At 34.9% G+C, this 23908-nt stretch overlaps 1 protein-coding gene across 7 annotated transcripts in view; it reads left to right on the top strand.

Moving 5' to 3' along the window:
* The window catches only part of LOC143241419 (cAMP-dependent protein kinase catalytic subunit 1-like), a 168916-nt gene that overhangs the window by 11069 nt on the left and 133939 nt on the right, over window positions 1-23908 (top strand). For all 7 annotated transcript variants that reach the window (XM_076484775.1, XM_076484779.1, XM_076484781.1 and 4 more), the window contains one exon: window positions 3492-3565. In XM_076484775.1, the coding sequence (XP_076340890.1) occupies window positions 3535-3565 (31 nt within the window). In that variant the 5' untranslated portion in view covers window positions 3492-3534. The remainder of the gene's footprint in view (window positions 1-3491; window positions 3566-23908) is intronic.

Here is a 23908-nt window from a genome sequence, read left to right as displayed (position 1 = left end):
CTGTTTCTTTTATCAAGGCCTAGCGTGGCCAGGTGGTTACAATGCTTCGCTTCGCTTGCAGTCTGAAGGTCGCAGGTTTGAATCTCCGTCACACCAAACAAGCTCGCCTTTCCACCAACGTGGGAATTATAATATAACAGTCAATCCCACTATTCGTTGGTAAAATAGTAGCCAAAGAGCTGGTGGTGGATAGTGATGATTAGCTGCCTTCCCCTCTAATCTTACACTGCTTAATACAGAACAGAAAGTGTAAATACCTTTCGTATAGCTTTGCTCGAATTTTAAAACAAACCAAACTTTTTGTGAAAGTGCACTCAGGTTGACTCAATTATTTTAGAACCAAGCTTTAAAGGAATAAACTATTTTTCTTTTCTACCGTTAGTCTTACTCTAACATATTAAACGTTAGGCCTATGTTACTTGTTAGCCTATCATTTCTACGGTAGTTGGCTTCGGGCCGAACTTCTCGTTGACTGTGACTATACTCTCTTATGTTATTGTCTTTGTCTACCTGCTGTTTCCCGCTCATCTCATACTATTTATAATATATGTTTACTACTAAATCGTCTGCTCGCTATATACTCGACATCAATGACTTACAAACACATCTTCCAATAATCGTCTGCTTTTAACTCTCTTATAATAAAATAATAATATACATTATTAATTTACAAAATAAACTAAATAATAATATCTTCACTAAGCAGTCTTTTAAATTGTGATAGGATGGATACGCAACATTCCTTTAAGGTGAACAAATTCCTCATGTTCTAATTAGTGATGCGCATAAATAAACAATGTCTCACTGTCCCATTCTTTACTACTTAACGAATACACAACAAATCATAAATCCGTTAGGATAAAGTAGTTCTTTATTTTGTTTAATTGAAACTGGAGTTTATTACCGTCGTTTCTATTAAATGTGAACAAACAACGTCTTTCATTTCCAGAATGTGTCTACATTAGCTCAGAATTTTGCTATTACTGATTCATCAGGAACTATCGATATATTACAAGGAACTCAAATAAACGAGTTCCGATTCCTGTATAATTTTACCAATCACTAATTTTTAACGAATAGTCGACAACACCTGCCGCCAATTCCTAGATTGCTCTTTTCTGCCCAAATTATGGAATATGGATGTTACTGTTATAAAGCACTCCTGGTCCCAAAGTGCGAAATTAGTATACGGCAACGGGACTGAAACCATAAATTCTCAAATTTACATTTCTGACACGCTATCCACTGGGTTACGCACGGACCATCCTAAGAATAGAACTTATATACAAAACTGTAATACAAGTTTTTCCTAAGACGTTTTTTGTTGCACCAAAATTGAAGTTAGAATTAGTCAAAAATCATCATTCTGTGAGACTAAGCTGCACACAGATTGTGAAATAAATATTTTTTTTAAAAACATATCTTATTATTCTTGGAATAGTGATTCTCAAACGTAAATGTTTCTCTTAAAACATTAATCTTCGGTGATGTGTAATAACGTACAATATTGTTAACTAATATGAAAACTACTGATAAAATGTATTTTAATCTTATCAAATAATAGAATGGTAGAAAAATTAGTGTATCTAAATGTGTCGATTGTTTTAACTATGAATCTACATTTATATCATCCTATTGTATTACGCTGGTTATGAGCAAGTCTTTATAAGATAGTTGTATTTGTTTTATATTTAGGAAAAGACCAATTTTACATTAACAACAGTTATTCATGAAATATTTTGGTTGCACTTGTTTTAATTACAATAAAGTAGTGTGATGTCTGCCAGTCAATCAATGGACATTAAGATGACGTCACGTAGGGGAACTTTACATTACAGTTTGAAGTGTCGTGATGTCAGTACAACGTGCGCTTGCCATGAATCACGAGAAGAATTGTGTACTATGTAGGCGTGTGTTTGTGTGTTTTGTTATAGCAAAGCCACATCGGACTATCTGCGGAGCCCACCAAGGAGAATTGAACCCCTGATTTTAGCGTTGTAAATCCGAAGACATACCGCTGTACTAGCGAGGGGCACTCTGTAGGCTGCAACACAGCACGACATACTAATTTCAAATAGCAAGAAATAAAACTATTTGCTACTCTTAATTTCGGCTGTATATACTTTTGAAATAGAACACTTTTGGAGACCCTACGAAAGTACATCTATAAAATCAGCGTTCCAACTACTGCTATGTCTGTCGTATTTTAGAGTGACTGGTGACTCCTGGTGTTGATGGAAAGGCTTAGGCGGTACTGGACATAGCAAATACAATTTGATTGACACGATACTATACATTCTTCTCTACTTTCGCCCAGAAGTTCTCTAAAGTTGCCTTGTCGTTTACTTATTTACTGTTGTCCTGTGATAATTTAGTAGTCCACAATAAACATTTGTTAGTGTTGTTAAAAATTATAGCTAGGAAAGTTTGAAAGTCTAAGCGAATTACAAGGAATTGCTTTGCATCTGTACATAAAATGTTGTTGTTTTCATACTACAACGTTACACATTGTGCTATCTACGTTCTTTCAAACGAGAGAATAGAACCTGGAATTTTAGCATTATACGTTCCGCAACTTGTTACTAACTCACAGTTGGACTTTACAAATGGAGACTCTCCAAGTAACGCACACATAAGTGTTTAATTACTAAAGGAAATATTAATATAAGCTATATGTAGGATTTAACGCATTATCTTACCATATGGAATGTTAGAAAAGCAAATTAGAGTTAATAATCAAGGTCTGAGAGTCACATCACACATTGAAATTTATTCAACGATTATATTGGAAGTATCCAGAAATTAATCAGGTTATTATTTAACATATATATCCTTAGTATCTTTTGACTTTCATTGTATATTTACTATTCCCAAAATAACTACAACATGATTTTACTGTAACATCTACCGTCTCTCTTGTAGGCCCAGCAATGGCCAGGGGGTTAAAGCGCTCGAGTCGTAATCTGAGGATCACGGGTTTGAATCCCCATCACACCAAACATGCTGCCCTTTCAGCCGTGGGGGCGTTATAAAGTGATCAGTCCCACTGTTCTTTGGTAGAAGAGTAGGCCAACAGTTGGCGGTGGTTGGTGATAACTAGCTGCCTTCCCTCTAGTCTTATACTGCTAAATTAGGGAAGGCTAGCGCAGATAAACGTCGTTTAACTCTGCGTGAAGTTCAAAAACAAACCAACAAACGTTTCTTGTATTGGTGTACCATTTTGAGGTTGTTTCATGGGTGTTTAACATTCCTTCATCTTTTCAACTGCCTCTTCCAAAATTATTCCTTATTTAGCAACAAATTTCGTCATGTATTTTGCCCTTTTTTATGTAACCTTTGAACCTTAGAAACATGTTATAACATATTCATTTTATGCCATGCTTTAACGTTGATACTTCAGTTTACAGATATTGTATTATAGAAAACTGTAGAAAAACCAAGAGGACAGGACTAAAGTGTCATGCCTTTTGTTTATTTATTTCTCTATATAGATTCTTATATTGATTGTCGAGAACTTACAAAGAAAGAACAGGCATGTTACGGTGGAGGAACAAGAAAAGTGATGGTAAGATTATATTACTGATATATGTTTCTAAGTATGCTATACTTTAGTTGTTTGGTTGGCATCAGGGAGTGCAACCAATAACCGTGTATACAACATCACGTTTCACATATTCGTATTAATTACGTTTCGGAGTTTACAACAAACAAATTCGTGTTATCAATCTATCAAGTAATCTTAGGTTACCGATGTATTACAATACACTTACGTAACCAGTAAGTAAAAATATGTGTCTTAGCGCTTTCCAGTGGCACGTCTGCAGAGTCTCTCTGCTACAAACCGGGTTTCGATAGTCGTGGTATGCAGAGCACAGGTAGCCAGCCCATTGTGTAGCTTTGTGTTTAATTCAAAACAAACAAACAGAACATAACCTGGTGACTCAAATGTGCTTTTTAGTCCTAACTTTTGTATTGAAACAATACACAGCAAATGCACGTGTCTTCCTTAGCAAGTTCTTTATGGACTTTTGTTCAGATTTGTTTTCAGATTGCAAATAAAAGTATAAAGATAATTTTACTTATAGACTATTGACTACCACTGCGCAGTATAAATGAAATGATACGGGATTCATAGCTTGGTCTGATAGGAAATTATTTATAACAAGTAAAAATTAGTCCCTCTGGTTAATTAGCAGTAAGTTTACGGACTTAAACCACATCCGGGAGTTTGATTCGATGGGCAGAGCTGAAAAAGCCCATTGTACTGTTTTGCGCTAAAAACAAGTAAAGGTAAACGTGAAATACTAGATTTACGTGAGGAACTGTAAATTTGATAAATTTTCTTCACCAAAGCGTTAAGAAGAATCCATCATTGTATATGAGTATTGTTCTATATTTTTACACAATAAATATTATATACATATATAAAACATAAATAAATATTTCTAATAAAAATATATAAAACATCGATATTCGATGGAATGTTCTTGTTTCTTTAAAATGTTTACAGGAACATTCGCAATTTCTATAACTTAGACAACTAGAAGTTTATTACCTAAGTAGTTCCTCTCTCATGTATTCTCAGTTTAATATAAGATGTAGTCATCTTCACTTTTTTTTTCTAGATCTCTCTCCCGCTATCGTCTCATGCTCTTCTAATTATCTTTTCACTCTTACTCCGTTTCTTATTCTTGGTTGTGTTTCTGTTATCCTCTTTGTCCATCTGCTGTTATCACTTCTTGATTTACGTTTAAATTCGCGACCATTTGCGTTTCTTAAACGTTATTTGTATGTCTGTCTAATACTTTATGTTTTTATTTATAGCTGTACTTTTTTAGTCGTGTATCTTAATGAGGCACTCTGCAATGGTCTTTATGATTCTCATGTTCCCCAGTAGTCTATCTTTTCCCTTGTATTGGTCTTCCACCTTGAGATTGTTTCTTGGGTATTTACATTAATTAAGCTTTTCAGTTGTACAGTGTATATTCCAATATGTTTATATCTTCGTTAGGAACAAAATACATCAAGTGTTTTCCTTTCATCTGCGTGTTTTTAATTCCATGTTCCAACTTCCTGGGTTTAAACTATGAGTACGTATCTGATACTTCCCATTGTGAGAACAACTGTATCACGTGTATATCCCACCTGTCAGCTCTTCTCCAGTGATAAAAAATCCTTTATTTATAAAATGTCTCTCTTGAAACATACCAGCTAATGTCATGTAATTTGTCACTTAAAGAATATACTTTTATAAATCAGTTTTTTCTCTATACTGGTTGGCAGTCAAAACTATCATTAGACTAGCCTTATAATGTATTGTATACATGGGATATTACGTTTAAGAGCCTGTGTTTTTACTTTGTCTTGTTTTGCATATGAGATTGTTATTTTTGCTGGGTAACAGCCTTTCTTCCTGTCAAATCCTGTTAAATAAACCCGTATGCTGGTTTATCATTTCTTGTCTTCCTTGTCTCCGTATGTCGTTTCTAATTTTTATCTAGTCTATGAAACCTTGCTGCTTGTTTTGTTTTTCTTTAAAAGTGTTTTTACACTTGTGTTAAAATTTCTGGTATTTCCTAACTTTTACAGCTTCACATTTTCTCTTGTTTTCTTTTACCTTACTATTTCTTTACTGAAATATACAGTTTCTTGTAGACGTGTCACAGATCTAGGGTCTCTATTCTATAAGCTGTTGATCTTCCATTTTTATTCTTCATGGTGTATGTGTGTGGTTTATACAATTGTATTTGACGTACTCATATCACATTCATCATGCTACAGTAGTTGTTTTAAGACCATTCAGATAAACGATAAGGAAAACACTATTTACTCCTTCTATCTATGATTATTCCAGAATACGTTGTTTTTTTTTTTTTTGTACGAAGAAGTTTCCAATATTCTGTCTATGTATAAGTCTAGATATAAAATATATTAAAGTTACCATGTGTGAAAAATATAGTTTTGAAGTACACGAAAAGGATTAAAGGTTCACAATAACCATTACGTTATTAATATTTACCCCTGGCACAAGTTCAGATTTCCATTCTTTTTGTATATTATGCTGATTAAAGGATTTGTGGCAAAGTATACATCTACTCTTTCAAAAAGTTGATTTAAATTTCTTTAATTCAATCTAGAATGTTTAATAATTATGAAATATGAAACAAATTAGTAATTGCATCTGAAAAGCTGTGATCAGTCTAGTTTTTTGCTGTAATAAATGTTTTGTTTGTGTTTTAAATTTCTAGCAAAGCTACTCGAGGGTATCTGCGCTAGTCGTCCCTAATTTAGCATTGAAAAAGTAGAGGGAAGACAGCTAGTCATCACCACCCACCGCCACCACTTGGGCTACTCTTTTACCAACGAATAGTGGGATTGACCGTCATATTATAACGCCCCCACGGCTGAAAGGGCGAGCATGTTTGGCGCGACGGGGATGCGAACCCTTAGCACGCTTGGCCATCTCGGGCCATGACTTCAGCAACATTCATGTTTGTTTGTATATTGATGATTTAAAGTAAATACCATAGCAACAGCTGGCATGTTATCTACAGAAGATCAGTACAGAAGATTGAATTTTCGTCACACCAAATGGGTTCGCTCTTTCAGCTGTAGAGACGTCACAAAGTGACGGTCAACTTCGCAATTCGTTGGTAAAAGAGTAGACCAAGAGCTGGCGGTGAGTGGTGATGAATAAATGGCTGCCTTTCTTATAGTTTTACTGCTAAATTAAGGACGGCTAGCGTAGATAGCCTTCGTGTAGTTTTGCAAAATTCAGAAACAACTTTCTTTAACAGTTACATTCGAATATGATTATAGTTTCTTATAAAAAATGGTTTCTCAGACTTTTGTAAATGATAAATTCCTACTTTCTCCTTTTCCAACATCCGACTTTTCTTCTCATTCGTATCTCAGAGGGCCCGGCACGGCCTAGCGCGTTAAGGCGTGCACTTTGTAATCCCGATTCGCGCCAAACATGCTCGCCCTCCCAGCCGTGGGGGCGTTATAATGTACGGTCAATCCCACTATTCGTTGATAAAAGAGTAACCCAAGAGTTGGCGGTGGGCGGTGATGACTAGCTGCCTTCCCTCTAGTCTTACACTACTAAATTAGGGACGGCTAGCACAGATAGCCCTCGAGTAGCTTTGTGCGAAATTCCAAAAGCAAACAAACAATCGTATCTCAGAACTGGGACACGAAAAGAATTACGTGTGCGCATGCGTAGGAAGCTTTTCAAACTTTATTAATTTATACAAAAATCAAATTTGAAGTACAAAGGTATGGACGACGTTACGGTATTCATAATAGAGTGTTGGGTGTAGAGTACTGTGAACTGCAAGAGAAAGGTATTTAGGTAACGAATTTATCATCTCTCAGAGTCAAATCTCAGATAGCAGTATTTGCAAGTTAAGATTTTGTGTGCACACTTTTTCCTACGTTTAGAATCACTTAGAGTACTGGCATAAATATCTAGTTGAATTTTAATAATTACTTCTATTCCCAGGTTTTTTAAAGTGTCGCAAAATCTGGTTTCTCTAACGAGATACTTCGATTGGTTTGTCGTTTTGGATCATATCATTCGACTCAAAGTGCCTCTTGAACTAAGGGTGATTAATTGGTTTCACGTGTTGTGTAACAGGTGGTTTAACCCACTAAGTTTTAATTTCACGATTATTGAGTCGTCCAGCACAGTTATCAGGTTGCTCAGGGCTCAATGTACTTATCTTCTTACATAAATAGTCCAGGCAAATCACTTAAATATTTTAACTACTTTAAATACACAACAATGTCTTTACATTTTATAAATGCCATGCATTAAAATAAGAAATGCCACGACCAAAAGCATTTTTGTAAGCGAACTGGGACTTGACCCCTCCTCGAGTATTATGTTATGTTTAAGACAGCAAGCTACTAAAACATAAACTAAATGTAATTTAAGTGTGAACAAGATTGAAGAACACATCTTTTTCTCTCGTAATGTTATGTCTGTGATGCATAAATGCAAGTAATTTTAAAATCATAATATGTTTCAGTATTTGTCTTTAACAGTTATTCCTACATTTCAGAATTTTCAAGCATAGCTACACGGAGTGCTTGAAGTTGGGGAAAAGGATGTTTTGTGGAATGATTGAAGCTGACTTCTATATTTCTTGTTTTTAATTTATATTCTTTCTTTATTATTCTAAAAGTAATTGTAGTGTAAAAATTAGGAACTTATTAAGTTAAATTATGCAAGGTAACGAAAAATAATAATAAAAACTCTACAAGAGGTATGCTCGAAAGCAGCTCATACATTACCTAATTCAATACGGTAACGTGAGCTACATGTTCGCATAATGATTTTCCACCTGTATAACTTGATGATTAGTTAGCTGTTGTTCGAAGGAAAAAACAATTGAAATTAAGTATAAATACACGTACACTTTTCTAGAGTATTGAAATTTTGGTGGTTACTTTGTGGTTACGAACTGGGTCACACCGACCGAACCCATAGAGAGAAGATTCATTGGCATCCCTCCTGTACTGCTTTGTCCCATACCTACATCACTCTTTCACAACACTTTAAGAACAAACTATAGCCTATCTCGTTTAATTTGCCTCAGTAAATATTTATTAAATCGTCTGGTGAACCCTCCCCTGAATAGCTTACAGTTTTATAAAAGATAATGGTTTAGTTTTAAGCATCCTGAAAAGAAATGTGATGACGTCCTGTCTACTCTCGTCTCACAAATACTGAATACATAAAGAGCTATCTGCGCATAATCCTCTTTGATTTTGAACTTATAGACTAGGAAGAAGGTAGATTGTCACAAGCATCAGCTGCCAACTCCGAGGCTACTCTTATCTGATCAGATGGTCGGATTTGACTATCACTCTTACTGAGCACCCATGGCCTCAAATTGAGGAAGAAATTTTTTCGACAGTTGTGCGCGAACTATGAAACATCAGATTCACAATCTGGGCTTATTAACATCTAGGCCATTTATTAATATCAATAAGTTTCAATATTTTGTTTAAATGAACAAAGCCCATCTTTACCTAATATGTAACAAAGACTGAAATTGTATCATGGCTCACAGGTGTACCATTTACTTTATATGATCTATGTGAAACTGGGTCCGCAAAAATATTGTTCATTTAAACAAAATATTGAAATTTATTAATATTCTATATTTTTAGGAGCTTTAATAAGATCACGAGCCACAATGTAACTAGCTAAGAAGCACTTTTTCACAGAATTGTACCTATGATTTCGAGGTGAATCGTCAAAGAAGTACAGAAGAAAGCAATATAAAAATGTGTTTTTACTGGAATCTAAAATTCAATGAATCAGACTCTACAGTATCAAGGCACTTGAATTCCATTTTTAAATGTTTATACCAGAAAATAACAGTTTCATAATAAACTGAAAGTAAACACTGCGTGTTTTTATTTGTTAATATTATTACCGAACTTTGTCAGAACCAAAACAGCTTGGACTGGGCGTCACAACCTTCTGTGTAAAGATCCCTATTTTAAATTATTTCTTGCTTTTATTTATTTATCTTCTTGCATTTTTTTCAAGTTTCGTGGTTTCTAAATATCATAAATTAGTTAAATATCTTGTGTTTCGAATTCCTCTAGAATGTGAGAGACAAACATGTAAAAAGTAAATGAAATATCCTAAACTTGTTATCAACTCATTGAATATCTTTCAAATATTATAATCAGAGTTTGTATTAAGAATATACTTTACAGAAGGAATCTGCTAACTTTATGCACAAATAAAGGGTCAGATATTTTCAGTTAGACGTGATAACCTGCCATGTTATAGAGTTTACAAACCTGAATGGTTAATTTGTAAAAAACAACCGATTTAATCCTTACTGTTCATTGTAGTCACACGGATAAAATTTCGCTTTAGAGCTATTCATGATGACGAGAAACCCACTTGAAGTAAAAATGTATTCTAAAGACAGCTGGTATGGGTACTAGAACTTTAATTAAAATAAAGTACAGAACAACGTTTCGACTTTCTTAGGTCATCCTTAGGTTAACAAAGAGAGTTTGCAACTGACCGTTGCTGGGCACGTCTACAAAAGATTACCTAAAAACGTCGAAACGTTGTTCTGTACTTTATTTTAATTAAAGTTTTAATGTCCTTACTAACCGTCTTTAGAATGCAGATAGCTAATTAGTATTACCAATAAAACTGAGTTTTATAGCAGAAAGCTGGTTAGTATTCATGGATGAAACTGTTTTATTTTAGGAAATAGAACTAGCTCATGTAGTTCAGTGTAATTTAGTATTTTTTCAGGTATGGAGATCAAATACTTCAAAAACAAGTGCTTAAAACCTGAAGAATATAGTTTTAGGAGTCTACAATTCAAATTATAAACATTGTAAATTGCATAAAAGTTATTTTATATGTTTGTAACAGTAGCAAAAAATTCCAGTTTCCAAACAGTACGTAATGGAAGCAATAATTAAAACGGGAATTACTATCGAGTGTCTTCTTATTAGTAAGACACACAAAAACTAACATGTCATGATCAAGTGGTTAGTGCGCTCGACTCGTAATCGAGGAATCGAATCCCCGTCACACCAAACATGTTCGCTTTTTAGCCGTGGAAGCGTTATAATGTTACGGTCAATCCCGCTATCTGTTGGTAAAAAATCAGCCTAAGAGTTGACGGTGGGTGATGATGACAAACTTTCTTCTCTCAAGTTTGATACACTGCTAAAATAGGGACGGCTATCGAATACAGCCCTCGTGTATGTTTGCGCGAAATTCTAAAACAAACGATACATTTTCCCCTTAAAATATAAGAAAGATTTTTTTTGTTAACTTAGTAGTTAATATCACAAAATAAAGATAGCTTCTTAGATACCAGTACAGGATCATAAGAAGTCGATAGGATTAAAGAAAACCTCTGCTTCAAAATAAACCTTCCATTATTTAGGGCTGTAGCACACGATCGTTTTCTCACATGAAAATTTACCTACCTGTACGACGCGCGGCATCAAACGTCACGTTCAGTGGATATATGCTTCACGTATTGTTCTTACAATCTCTTCGTTGAGTTGAGCTCTCGTTATGGAGCTAATATGGCTAAATTCTTATCTATATAAATTCGAACTTCTGGGAGCCTATCCGGGTTCCTCTACCATATTTCTTCTAAACTGGTTCAGCCGATTGTTCACAACACTCTTTGACACCAAATTTAGAACAATGTACATTTCATTACTCGGAAACCAAAATATTATAAAAAAAATAAACAATGTAGTTTCCAAAAACTATTATATGACGTTGTTGTTTCATGATTAATGCCTTAGATATCAATAAGAAAAAATCCTTAAAATATATATTACTTTTCTTATGTTGAGGTTTGTTTGCTTGAAGTTAAACACATAATGGGCTATTTGTGCTCTGTCTGCCACGGGTATCGAAACTCAGTTTCTAGAGTTAAAAGTCCTCAGACGTGCCGCTGTGTCACTGGTGGGAGGGGGCTTTTAGTTGGTGAATTCATGGTCTATCCTATAGGGAGGAAGAACAGGAATATTTTGTTTACTATCTTATTGAAATTGTTTGTCTGAATGTTGGAAGTAAGGTGTTATCATTCTACTGTGGACTGGTGAGGATGTTGAATTATCCACAGAAATTTACCCATTCTTTTTTGGATTTGGAAAGAAAAAAGACATTTCATTGAACACCTAGTGTGAACCTGTTTATAAGGAACTTAAGTCAGTTATCTAGCGTTGACTGTCGTGAAAAACCGATTGCGTGCTCGCCTTATCAAAAGATCATGATATAGACACATCATCTCACGGAACTCTTCTCTCAGACATGACGAAGAGATGCTGAGTTATAAATAGAGAACATAAGAGATGCTATTAATAGGTATGGAATATAATCATGGCATCGCTGGTAAAAACTTTCAGCTGCTGCGTCCTCTGTTATCTAGGATTTGTTTGTACTCTTAATCTCTGTAGAGCTCAACTTCGTTTGACACGGATGACGTCAGATGAATGAAGTATCTGATGAAATTTGTGCACGTGACTAACTTTCTGAGAACAGTTTTCAAGTACACCTTTATGAAACTGCTCTTCAGTATTACCAAAAAATCAAATATCTTCTGGGAACAGTTATCATATAATAACGCAAATTGTGGGTGATCAATACAGTTAAAATATTTTGTTTTTTCATAGATAAATTTGATTTCAAAATAAATAACTTTATATGAAAATTTGAAACAAACATTCTTTTGGCGTATATTAATAGAAATGAACGGTTTTTGAGGGTACTTTCTTAAAAAAATTATTACCTTTAAATCTTTGTTAAGAGTTAGTATGGGTCCACAGCTCAAGGTTTTGGGGTATTAAAAAACCTCCTCACAGAATTTTAGAAACTATCCAAAAATAAAGCTTATATGATATCCATCTTTCATCATCATTCTTTGATATTTCGTTCTGAAACTCTAGTTACGTAGATTTCTATTTTACTAATACAACTGTAAGTTGATTTCAAACGTTACGGATTGTTTTTAAAGTTAAAAAAAAACGAAGATAGGTGTGGTTTAAATTTTGTGTGAAACAACTCGACGGCTATCTGTACTATCAGTCCTTAATGAAACAGATAGTCAACACCACCTGCTGCCAGCTCTCGGTTTACTTTTTTTTTGATCAACAAAAAATGGCATTGACTTGGACATTGTAAAACCCCTACAGCTGAAAGAGTGAACGTATTTGATGATGGGAAGTCGAACGCCCTAACAACAACAAAAAAACCAAAAAACGAAGAAAGTCATGGTTAATGTTTACTTTAAAACTACCAAGCCGATCAACTAGGGATCTAGGCCATCTTTGTATCTGTGCCTAAAGAATACAGTCATGTGAAGTAATTGTATTCTAACCTGAAGTCTTCGTCAACTGTTATCAAGGTTTGTTTGTTTGTTGTTGTTGTTAAAGCTATGTTGGGCTATCTGATCTGTCCACCGCGGGGAATCTAACTTTGAATTTAACGTTGTAAGTGTGGGTTTTCTGGTCTTTATCACATCAAAATGCTGCTCTATTGATATATTCACACATAGGCAATACAACTCTATGTTCCACGCACTTTAAAGCAAATCTGTATAAGATTTCACATTGTCTGGATAGTTTACACATATCAGTAGAATCTACAGAGACTAAGAATGGACTAAAACTATTTATAAGAAATTGTGGATTATTCAAGTCAAGGAGGAACAGTGGCACTTAACTAGTGTATGTATGTGGTTTCTTACAGCAAGGCTACATCAGACTACTTGCTATGTCTACCGAGGGGAATCGAACCCCTGATTTTAGCATTGTAAATCTGAAGATTTACTGCTGTACCACCAGGGGGACACACACGTATATAGTGTTTGTTTGTTTGTTTGTTTTTGAATTTCGCACAAAGCTACTCGAGGGCTATCTATGCTAGCCATCCCTAATTTAACAGTGTAAGACTAGAGGCAAGGCAGCTAGTCATCACCACCCACCGCCAACTCTTAAGCTACTCCTTTACCAACGAATAGTAGGATTGACCGTCACAATTATAACGTTCCCACGGCTGAAAGGGCGAGCATGTTTGGTACGACCGGGATTCGAACCCTCGACCCTCAGATTACGAGTCGAATACCTTAATCCACCTGGCCATGCCGGGCCCGTATATAGTGTCTATACACATAATACTGACATAAAATATTACACTTATCTATAACTAAAGAGTGAGAAAGGTTTCGGATGAAAGTACGTACGTTTAGCGTTGAGTTTCGGTAAAGATTATGACTTTTAAAACTTCAAAGAAAATTGTTTATGATAAATTAGCTAAAACATTACGATTTTCATTTCTATGCTAACAGCTTTCACAATGTTGCTCTGATGTCGAGAAACCCACTTGTTAAGAAATTTATATGCAAAAACGGCTCGTTTGGGTTGAGAAAATATTTTACATAGAAGAGCTTGACGATGACCGAAGAAGGTCGAAACGTTGTTCGCTCTTCTATGTAAAATATTTTCTCAACCCAAACGAGCCGTTTTTGCAAATAAATATTGCTCTGAACTCACTGACGCCGTGAAAGGTTTTTGCAGTAGAGATGCTGAGTAACATCGAAAACAAAATGGAAACTCCGATATGCGATGAGAAATACGCATGCGCTGCCTTCCGTTCGTCAAACAAGGGGCTACTTCTGCACTCTCATTACTTCCCGCACTTTTGCCTTTAGTGTATTTTCATAGATCTTACACCATGTGTTAAGTTAACAAGGTTCCCTCCGACCTTTGTATTTCTCAACTTACTGTATATATAGTGATATAATTTATATTCTCATCAAGAAACATCTTCAGTGCAATTACGTTTAAAACTTAGAACACTAATGTTATAATTTAATTATACTTAACAGCAGAAATTTGTATGGCACGGGTGAACAGATGATGTGAGACCTCTATTATACGAGTACAAAGTTTCAGTTTTTATTTATGCTTAAACAAGTTTAAAATAAATGTCTCTTAACTTTCCATTGAAATCTCAATGTATTCGTCGGTCATCATCTTCCTGTCAACAACAAGAACCACGTTGCTGATGATAAATATAATTTTTAATCCCGGTATTTCTGCGGAGGTACAGGGGATTCTGTATATTTTTCGAAATTGATTTTTCGAAACTATTTATTCAGACTATATGCTTGTAATCAGGCCATTTCATAGATTCAGAGAGACCAGGGCCACTACTATCCTTAGAAGCCTCTGGCAATAGTAAAAGGTAAAAAACTATGACACGTGAAAACAAAATAAGTCAATCATTAGTCCCAAAGAAAAGTAGAAGATAATTCGGATTTTTATTTGTATTTATAATTTGTAGCTCTAAGCTGAGAGTGTGTGTGTGTGTCACATTTTAGTCTGATTGAGAGACACGTAAAAAGTCGTGAAACTAAACAAATGCAAACAAAAATAACAAGTGTCGAAACTTGAGGCTCCCTTTGAGCTTGATGCCCGGAACAAATAAATCTTCTGCCCCCCCCCACCTTAAAATCGGCTCTTCCGTAACCTCTATGATAATGTTGTTATAGGGAGGGGGCCTGATAATATATCAACAGCAAAAATAAATACTCAAAATAACACGACAAGTACTGTTATGAAGTCCACAAACTATTGCTTTAGTCGTGTGTGTATTTTGCATAGAAAACGATTTATTTCTCCCAGTGTGTTTTGTTTCGTTCTTTACAATGAGTGTTTTAATAGACAAAAAATGTAAGATTAATTACATATGATGCAATACGTAGTCACCAGTCGTACAAGATTGCCCTTTGCGGAGCTATGGACATAACAACAACCAAACAAAATGTAATAAGTAAATACCGCCTGTGATGAAAGATAGAAAAAAAATAATTAATTTTAGGATCATCTTGACAGACACACACAGTTAGCTACAATGTATTTTATTGTTTCTTTATTAGAGGGAAGAGTACCGATTCCTTGTAAACAAAATAACAGTCGTAACCGTATTTTATAACCGTTCGAAGTCATCCGCATTATATTTATCATATTATATTTGTAAATTATATTTATCAGAAAGATTTATTTACATTTTTACTAAATAATTTTGCTTTTTTAGGGAAACTCTGTTTAGAAAAATGATAATTTAATGCGTCTAGGCTTCTGTAATACACTGAACGTCCACATGGTTACATATTTTACTTGATAATAGTCGGATGGTTATGCTTACGCAAAAGTTGATTGATTGATTGATTTGAATTTCTGCGCTAGCCGTCCCTAATTTAGCAATGTAAGGCTAGAGGGAAAGCAGCTAGTCATCACTACTCACTGCCAACTCTTGGACTACTCTTTTACCAACGAATAGTGGGATTGACTGTTACATTTTAACGCTCCCACGGCTGAAAGGACAGCATGTTTGATGTGACAGGGATTCGAATCCGCCTCACTCAAAAGAAATCCAATGGGAAGAGAATGAACTTGATAACATGTGACATTTCTCTTAAACATTACGAGTACATTGAGATTTTTACTTAATTAATGAAGAACAAGTCATGCCTCACGTAAACGAATAATTTTTACTTTCCAGTTCCAGAAAGTTTTCACTACCTCGTAACACCAAAATCTCCATCCCAATTTCAAAGGTTAAACACTGCACTGATTGACCAATAAGTATTTTATTATACTAAGCCTACGTTTCACCTAACGTTACTGGACGTAACCTAATGGTAGCAGTATTTCGGGCTGCGTATCTAAAATATCAAAGTGTGCACTGCCAATACTGTTGATGATGCTTTACCTCTTCAACTGCGAGTGCGTTATAAGAATAAGAGTCAATCCCGTTATTTGTTTGTCGACTTCCAGCGCCGAGTGATTCCTCTCAATCTAACCAATAGTTCTAAGTTAAGACACTTAAGAGATTCTGACGTGCCCTTTAGCCCATCTGCGTACAAGGGGTCTTACAGACTGAAACCGTATCAGTCCCAGAGTTATTACAAAATAATGATAATATATCCCGCATACCAGCCGTTCTGAAATACAATTTCACTATGGTTGGTAAAAGAATAGCCCAAGAGTTGGCGGTAGATAGTGATGACTAACTGCCCTCCCTTACACTGCTAAATTTGGAACAGTTAGCGCAGATAGCCATCGTGTAGCTTTGCCGGAAATTTAAAAAAACAACAAACATCTCTTTCACACTCACAATAAACAAAAAAGTTAATTTCAGTGGTTTGTATTCCATTATACACTAGACCACCTGTCACATGTGGTGTATTCTTCGTATCAAAGAACTTTTACGTGCACTGATTTAAAGTTTGCTTTCAGATACATCCAACTCATTCCTAACTATGGGTCATTTGACTAGTCCATATCACCAACCGCCAACTTTTGAGCTAATCTTGGTGAACCGAATACTGAGATTTGATTGTCGCTCTTACAGCAAGCAAGCGGTTTCACAAATGTGAAACATGCTGCGAACGACAAGAATCAAATTTACGATGTCCCCCAGTGGCTCAGCGGTAGGTCTGCGGATTTACAACCCTAAAATCCGGGTTTCGATACCGGTGGTGGGCAGAGCACAGACAGCCCATTGTGTAGCTTTGTGCTTAACTCAGAAAATAAACAAACAAACTTACGAACCGAGCACATTAAGCATTGGGATACGCCTGAACCTAGTTTGACAGTGTCTTATACTTTATCTGTTAGAGTTGTGAACACATAATAGGAAGCACGGGATAATCCACTCGTTTTATATATATGCTGCATAAAGCTCACACACGTAATATGAAACACAGAATAATCCACTCGTTATATATATATATATATACATAGATGTATTATTTATTCTCATTATTGTCACTCTTGGGATGACTCAAGTTCATACAAACAGTAAAGCTGATATGGAGTGTGTGTTTTAATAAACTATGGCTTTTGAAAGAATCAACTTCCAGTTGTCAGTGATGACGAGAAACCCACTTGTTGAGATATATATATATATATACATAGATGTATTATTTGGGCTGATTATTGTCACTTTACATAGAAGGTCGGAAACGTTGTTCGCTCTTCTATGTAAAGTGTTTTTTAGCCCAAACGAGCCGTTTTTGCATATAAATTTCTCAACTTCCAGTTGAATATTTATAGTTCATCCTGCTTGTAAACACTTGTGTTATGTAAAACCGTTTTGTTACTTACGTTAAAATCAATTTACGTACTTTACCACCCATGTGACAGAAACCATTGTGTTCTTATCGCAATACCAATGTATCTGTGACGTCTGAAAGATCAAACTTAACTAAAAACAAGTTGCTTTCATTTCCGACTGTCATGTTCACATGCTATTCGATTATTTAGCTAGTTTCTAGAGATAAAGCAAAACAAATAAAATAAACAATAAGTAATTCGACCCCAAGTAGCCCTGCTTAGAATCTGAAGGTTTATAAAGATAGAAATCCTGGCTTTGATATCGGTGAGGGGAGTGCACAGGTAGACTAATGTGTAGATTTGTACTCAATAACAAACAAATAAAAAATTATTGCTACCGCTAATGTAATAATAAAAGGCTGACGAAATGTAGAATTTTTTGCCAAATATTTTATTAGTAAAATAGAAATCCCTGAGAGCAATAGATATGTAGTTAGTGTACTGGGCTGCATATCGGAAAGTCAAAAGTTCGAATTGTGTCGTAAGATTTTTCTTAACTCTCTCCGCACTTTAGCCTATGAAGGTGTCATAATCGTGACAGTAAGTTCCTCTAGTTTGTTGAGATTAGCATTGTAAGCAGCTGTTCCTTGTAACTGTTTGTTCTCCCCCTAGTCAGTAGTTCAAAATTAAGAATTGCTATATTTGAATGTTGGGAGCACCGAAGTAGCCATTAAACCCATTTGCCGCGTTGTGTTTAGGATGATATTTTCAAATACAGAAGAAGTGAAAACAAAGCACTTAAATGTTTTATAAACACATCTATCGATATGTAGCGCCATCTCTTTGGGTTGAAAAGATATCTAAGTATGTGCATAACATGTTCACTTCGTATAATAATATTTGTATATACTTATCGAAATATCAAAAGCAGATACCCACAGATCAATCAACTAAGCTAAAGAAATCTTATAGTTACAATCAGAGCCATCTAGAGGTTAGCCTCGTTGACGTGATCAATTAGATAGGTAGATAGTAGACATAAAAGTTGCTGTTTTGGAAAATGTTTAAATTGTTATACCAGAAATGTTAGCGACCTTTTCAGTCTATTATTAGTATATATGCGCATGATATACGATTATTTAAATAACTGCTCTTTCGCTTAGGAATTCAATAGATGTTTTTCAGAGCATAAATTATTTGGAAATTCTGTCGATCCATATTATTAAGTACTAACGTGCTTAATAATAACACAAAAGTTGCAAATTAGTAATTGAGATAAAACATTCAATGTATACATATATTTAAATGTTATAATATTACTTATATGCTAAAAAAACGTTCGGGTTCAGCTAATTATCAGGTCAGTTATATAAAAAGAAAGAATAACCATCTGCTTTAAGTATATTAGATGTGAAACACATGGCCTGAACTGACCTCCTTATGAGTTTTATTGAAATCTTTATAAGACCTTGGCACATTTATGACTTGGTTTCATTTATTTATTGTTATTTTAAGGATTGTTTCTTTGTAGTGCTGTGCCTGAATGAGAAGTCCTTCTTTACTAGATACTGGCCTGTAATTTGTAGGAATGATAGCTAACGAACCTAGAAAATGGTTTGTAATTTGTAGGAATGATAGCTAACGAACCTAGAAAATGGCCTGTAATTTGTAGGAATGATAGCTAACGAACCTAGAAATTGGCCTGTAATTTGTAGTAATGAAACTAACAAACCTAAAAATTGAAAACAGAATTCAAACTAATGCTGTTATGATTTATTCTCAACAAACCCACATGCCTGCTGGAAGATGAATTTATTGTAATAGCATAATGGTTTCAAGTAATACATCCATTGCAGTTTTCAAGGATAAAAAAAACTTGCTACTTTATGTCTCGGCTATGTAAAACATTTAGACAAGGAAAGATGTCATTTAGTTTCTTTTATAAGGACTGTGAAAGTTATTTTGAACTTTGTCCTTTTATTGTTAGTTTGCTTTCCTCTCAAAGTTACGTATTGAACTACTGTTTGTTGTGTTGAATTAAGCACAAAGCTACACAATGGGCTATCTTTGCTCTGCCCACCACGGGTATCGAAACCCGGATTTTAGCGTTGTAAGTCTGCAGACATACCGCTGAGCCACTGGGGGGCAACTACTGTTTATCAGCTACCAAGTGATTTTTTTAGCCAAATGCTAAACAACATTGTTTCAAAATAGTACATTTTTTATTTTGAACCAAGCCGTGTGTAAATAATACAAGTTCTTCTCAACAGACGTTTTAGTTAGATATAACTATTACAAAGGATTCAGTGCCTTGTATTGAAACAATTTTTGATATGCTAAACACTAAGACACATAAAAACCACAGTCAGTATTAAGTAACAGTGTCACGATATGTTCCAGAACTACAATTGGACACTGGAATTTTGTGGGCAGTGTGACGACACCGGGGAACTGATCGATTTTGGGAATGGTATTGAATAACCATTTCCAACGCAAAATATTCTTACATTCGAATCTTAAAAACATGTTCAGGTGGATAATTTAGAATTTCCAAGAGAGGGATTTCCCCTGATCTTAGTAGCATTGAAAACCAAAGGAATATGAATCAACTTTTGACCTAAGGACCATCCAATAATGACAATAAACAAAACATACTACAAGTCGTATCTCCTGCTTTGATAAGCAAATTGCGACGCCTCGTAACAGGTGAGAATACAAAGTATAGAAATTAGTGGTGAAAAACATCCACGTGGCCCAGACAACAGTATCTAACATAATCAAAAGAATTTCCATCTGGAAAAGTAACGCAATTCTCTTGTGTACACAGATCCCTTACACGACATATTCGTAAGCCATGACATATCTAGAGCTACTTAAGCCTATCGATTTATGTGCAATCGAATTGCTGAAATAGTTACTGAGCAAACGTCACCCTAATACAGTGGGTGGATTATGAAAGTAGGAGCATAACGATGGAACCTTTTGCGATAAAAACTACGCTGCAGATCTATAGCAAAGATGCACGATGGTCAGATAGAGTACGACCGGTTGTAGTAGCATGGACTGTAACAACGTGTTAAGATTCAAAAACGGTTTTAATATAATAAACCCAGCTTTGAATACGTATCTGAAACTTAACGTATCACAAACACCTAGTAATTTTCGATAAGGATTTAAATTTTATTTCTCCTCAGATGTCTGTTTGTGGAATATCTTCCGACATTTGTCAACGTATGTATAATATTGGGATGAAATCATCTTCTGAATGAAATGGTTTTCGAAATTCTTGAAGTGTATAGATTTTTTGTGAGACTTACACCTACTTTTTTAATTTTTAGGCCTGATTATTATTGTGCTTGGCTGCTGAACTGAAGGTTCAAATTATGCTGTTAATAATTTTTTGTTTGTTTCGGATATTCGACCACACCTAATCAACCCATCTGTGCTAGCCGTCGCTAATTTTGGAGTGATAGGCTTCATGAAAAGCAGTTATTTAATTGCACACACTTCCAACTAAAAATAGAATCCAGACTAGAAAATACAGATAAATAAAAATAGTAACATATCTCATGCCACTTTCTACTTTTATTAATGAGCGAAATAAATTTCCAAATGTGCTACCAGTATTTCATGAAAATGTTTGGAGGTTATTTGTGATCATCGCTGGATATTGTGCCAGGAGCAAACTATGGGTCAGTAGAACGGATACAAAGATCACCAAGATAAAGCTTTAAGTCATACTTACCATTCAATCGTTCTTCAAGCAGCTAGAGAATGAAATGGGTATTAATAACATTCTATACCAAGACATGCAGTAAGGCTACTCGTATGGATTGATGTACTATTGGACTGTTGGAACGGACTCTAGAAAACAGTGTTTTCATACTAGATGGATAATAGAAATCATCATAAAGAGTGGTGCGTCTTGGACATGACAGTCTTTTGGAATGAAAAATACGCAGCAAGGCTTTTCACAAGTTTCACGGTCTTCAAGTAAAGAAAACGTAACCGAACGTAGCGACATGAACTCCAATAACTTGGTGAAGCTCCAAGATCATTTTAATATAACGTACTCAATCGTCTATACAATAACCGTGTCGTGTCTGTTCAGATCATGCAATTAAATTCTTTGTTATTTGTTCTGGAGTATTTTCGACATCATTGCAACATGTGAGGTCAATTTCACTTTGTTTGTAGAACTTGTTTTTATTTCAGTCGTCACTGAATACAAGACGTTTGTTGTTTAATAACAAAGTCAGTGTTTTGTTTTTGTAAGTATCCAGTCGTCTATGCTCAAAGCGCCATCAACAATACAAACATTTTAAACAGTTCCATAAAATTATGGTCAAATAATGTGTCGCAAATCTATAGAATGAAAATATTTTGTAGACTTCCGAATGAAATTACTTATAACCGAAAAGGATATCTGTATGACTGATTAAATGCCTTTATAGGTTAATATTTTTCTATTTGTTTCACAACTTACTATTTTATCTATTGATACCTATGTATGGAGTGCACACAACACTTGTATTTGTGAACTATCTGTACAGATTTCGTAGAGCAATTTGCAAATATATAGAAAATAAAACTATAAACATATCTTCACAGATGCCCCCACACTAACGCAGTGGTATGTCTGCGAAGTCACAACGTTTGGATCCGGGTTTCGATACCCGTGGTGGGCAGAGCACAGATAGCCTATTTTACAGCTTTGTGCTTAACCACAAACGAATAAACAAAAGAGCTAAATAGTCATTAAAGACTGATTACAAACATTTTCTCTGATAACATGATAATATTGTTGCTTAAAAAAGATTTTTAGCTTAACTTTTTTTTGCTGTAACAAATCATGGTAATGAGACTAGTTAGATATCTCAAGATTTGTAAGTTTATAAGAATTACCCGAAAGATGAAAATAACCTAGGCTCATAATCAGCATTATAGATGCATTGCCCTAGTGAACCAAATTCATTTTTTAGTTAATTCTTAAGCTACACGCTAGTTTTATGACACTTGAGACTATGCGTCTCCTAATTGTGAATTCGAAGGTTCCAGGTTCAGGGTCAATTGCCGCATAAATGACACCACACACTTTGAGGCCGTGGGTGAATTATAAGAGTGACTGTTAAATCTCACAGAGAAGCATTGTTCAAGGGTTGGTGGTTGGTGCTGTTGGTGAACTTATTTTACTATTATCAAATCAAAATTAACGAAGGCTATGCGAAGGTAGCTTTGCACGTAAATTCGAAACATAAATATACCGTCCTCTACCGGTGATATCCATTTATGGCGTAATATTGAGTAATTTCGAACTCCCACTTGAGTGCAATTTATGTGAGGAGCTACTAAGAGTAAACTCACTTTAAGCTTTTTAAAATATGTAGATATCCCCAGCAGTAATTACCTGTAAACAACAAAGTTACATAAATAGTTTAGAAATATGTGCTTATAAATTCACCGCTTAATCTAGGGGTAAGAACGCTTGTCTCTTGATTTGTAATTATTTCATTGTAACAAAAAAAAATATCTAAATAATTAAAGCTTGTGCAGGCTCTAGTGTTGTATTGACAAACGACTTGTTAAAAGTCTTTGATTTTTAATGACCCAAAATAAGTGTACAGGTTTTAAATATCAGCTGTGTGCCATAGACCTGCAACGACTGGAAACATGAGATATGTCCACTTGTGTGTTTCTAAATTTCGGTGTGATTACGTCATAATAAGTAATCTTAGAAATAGTAGTTACTTAATAAGCTATTGTAAGAACAAATGCGTTTGTGGTTGAAGTCACGTGCTATTTGTTGTGCCATGCTGACAGTATAAATATAAAATAGGTAGACTATTCGATTCGTTACGAAAAAAGTGTGAGTCTTACCGTATAATCTCGCTCGCATTGGTGCAGTACAAGCGCACGATACTTAATTTGCAGTTACGAATGATATATTGTAAATACCTTTAAAGTGTTACGAACTTCGTATTAGTGTTACGCAAGTAAGAGTGAAAATCTGTACGTATTGTGTTTAATTATAAATACGAGTCAATTGTATGCTTGTCTGGTGTTCTTATTATAGCATTACTCTAATGGAAGACGGAATTAAAATTTTACGTATTATAATACGTAAATTTGAATATATAATCGACGATATTGCGAAACTTTTATTTTTTTTAAATGCATCTTTAATAATTAAAAACATGGTCGGGGTAATATATCATCATAACTTGTTTTTGAGTAAATTCGATTTGTTAGGTCTCATACTGGGACTAATATA

This window comes from Tachypleus tridentatus, chromosome 2 (assembly GCF_004210375.1).
Source record: "Tachypleus tridentatus isolate NWPU-2018 chromosome 2, ASM421037v1, whole genome shotgun sequence".
Lineage (NCBI taxonomy): Eukaryota > Metazoa > Arthropoda > Merostomata > Xiphosura > Limulidae > Tachypleus > Tachypleus tridentatus.
This window is presented reverse-complemented; position numbering and strand designations above follow the sequence as displayed.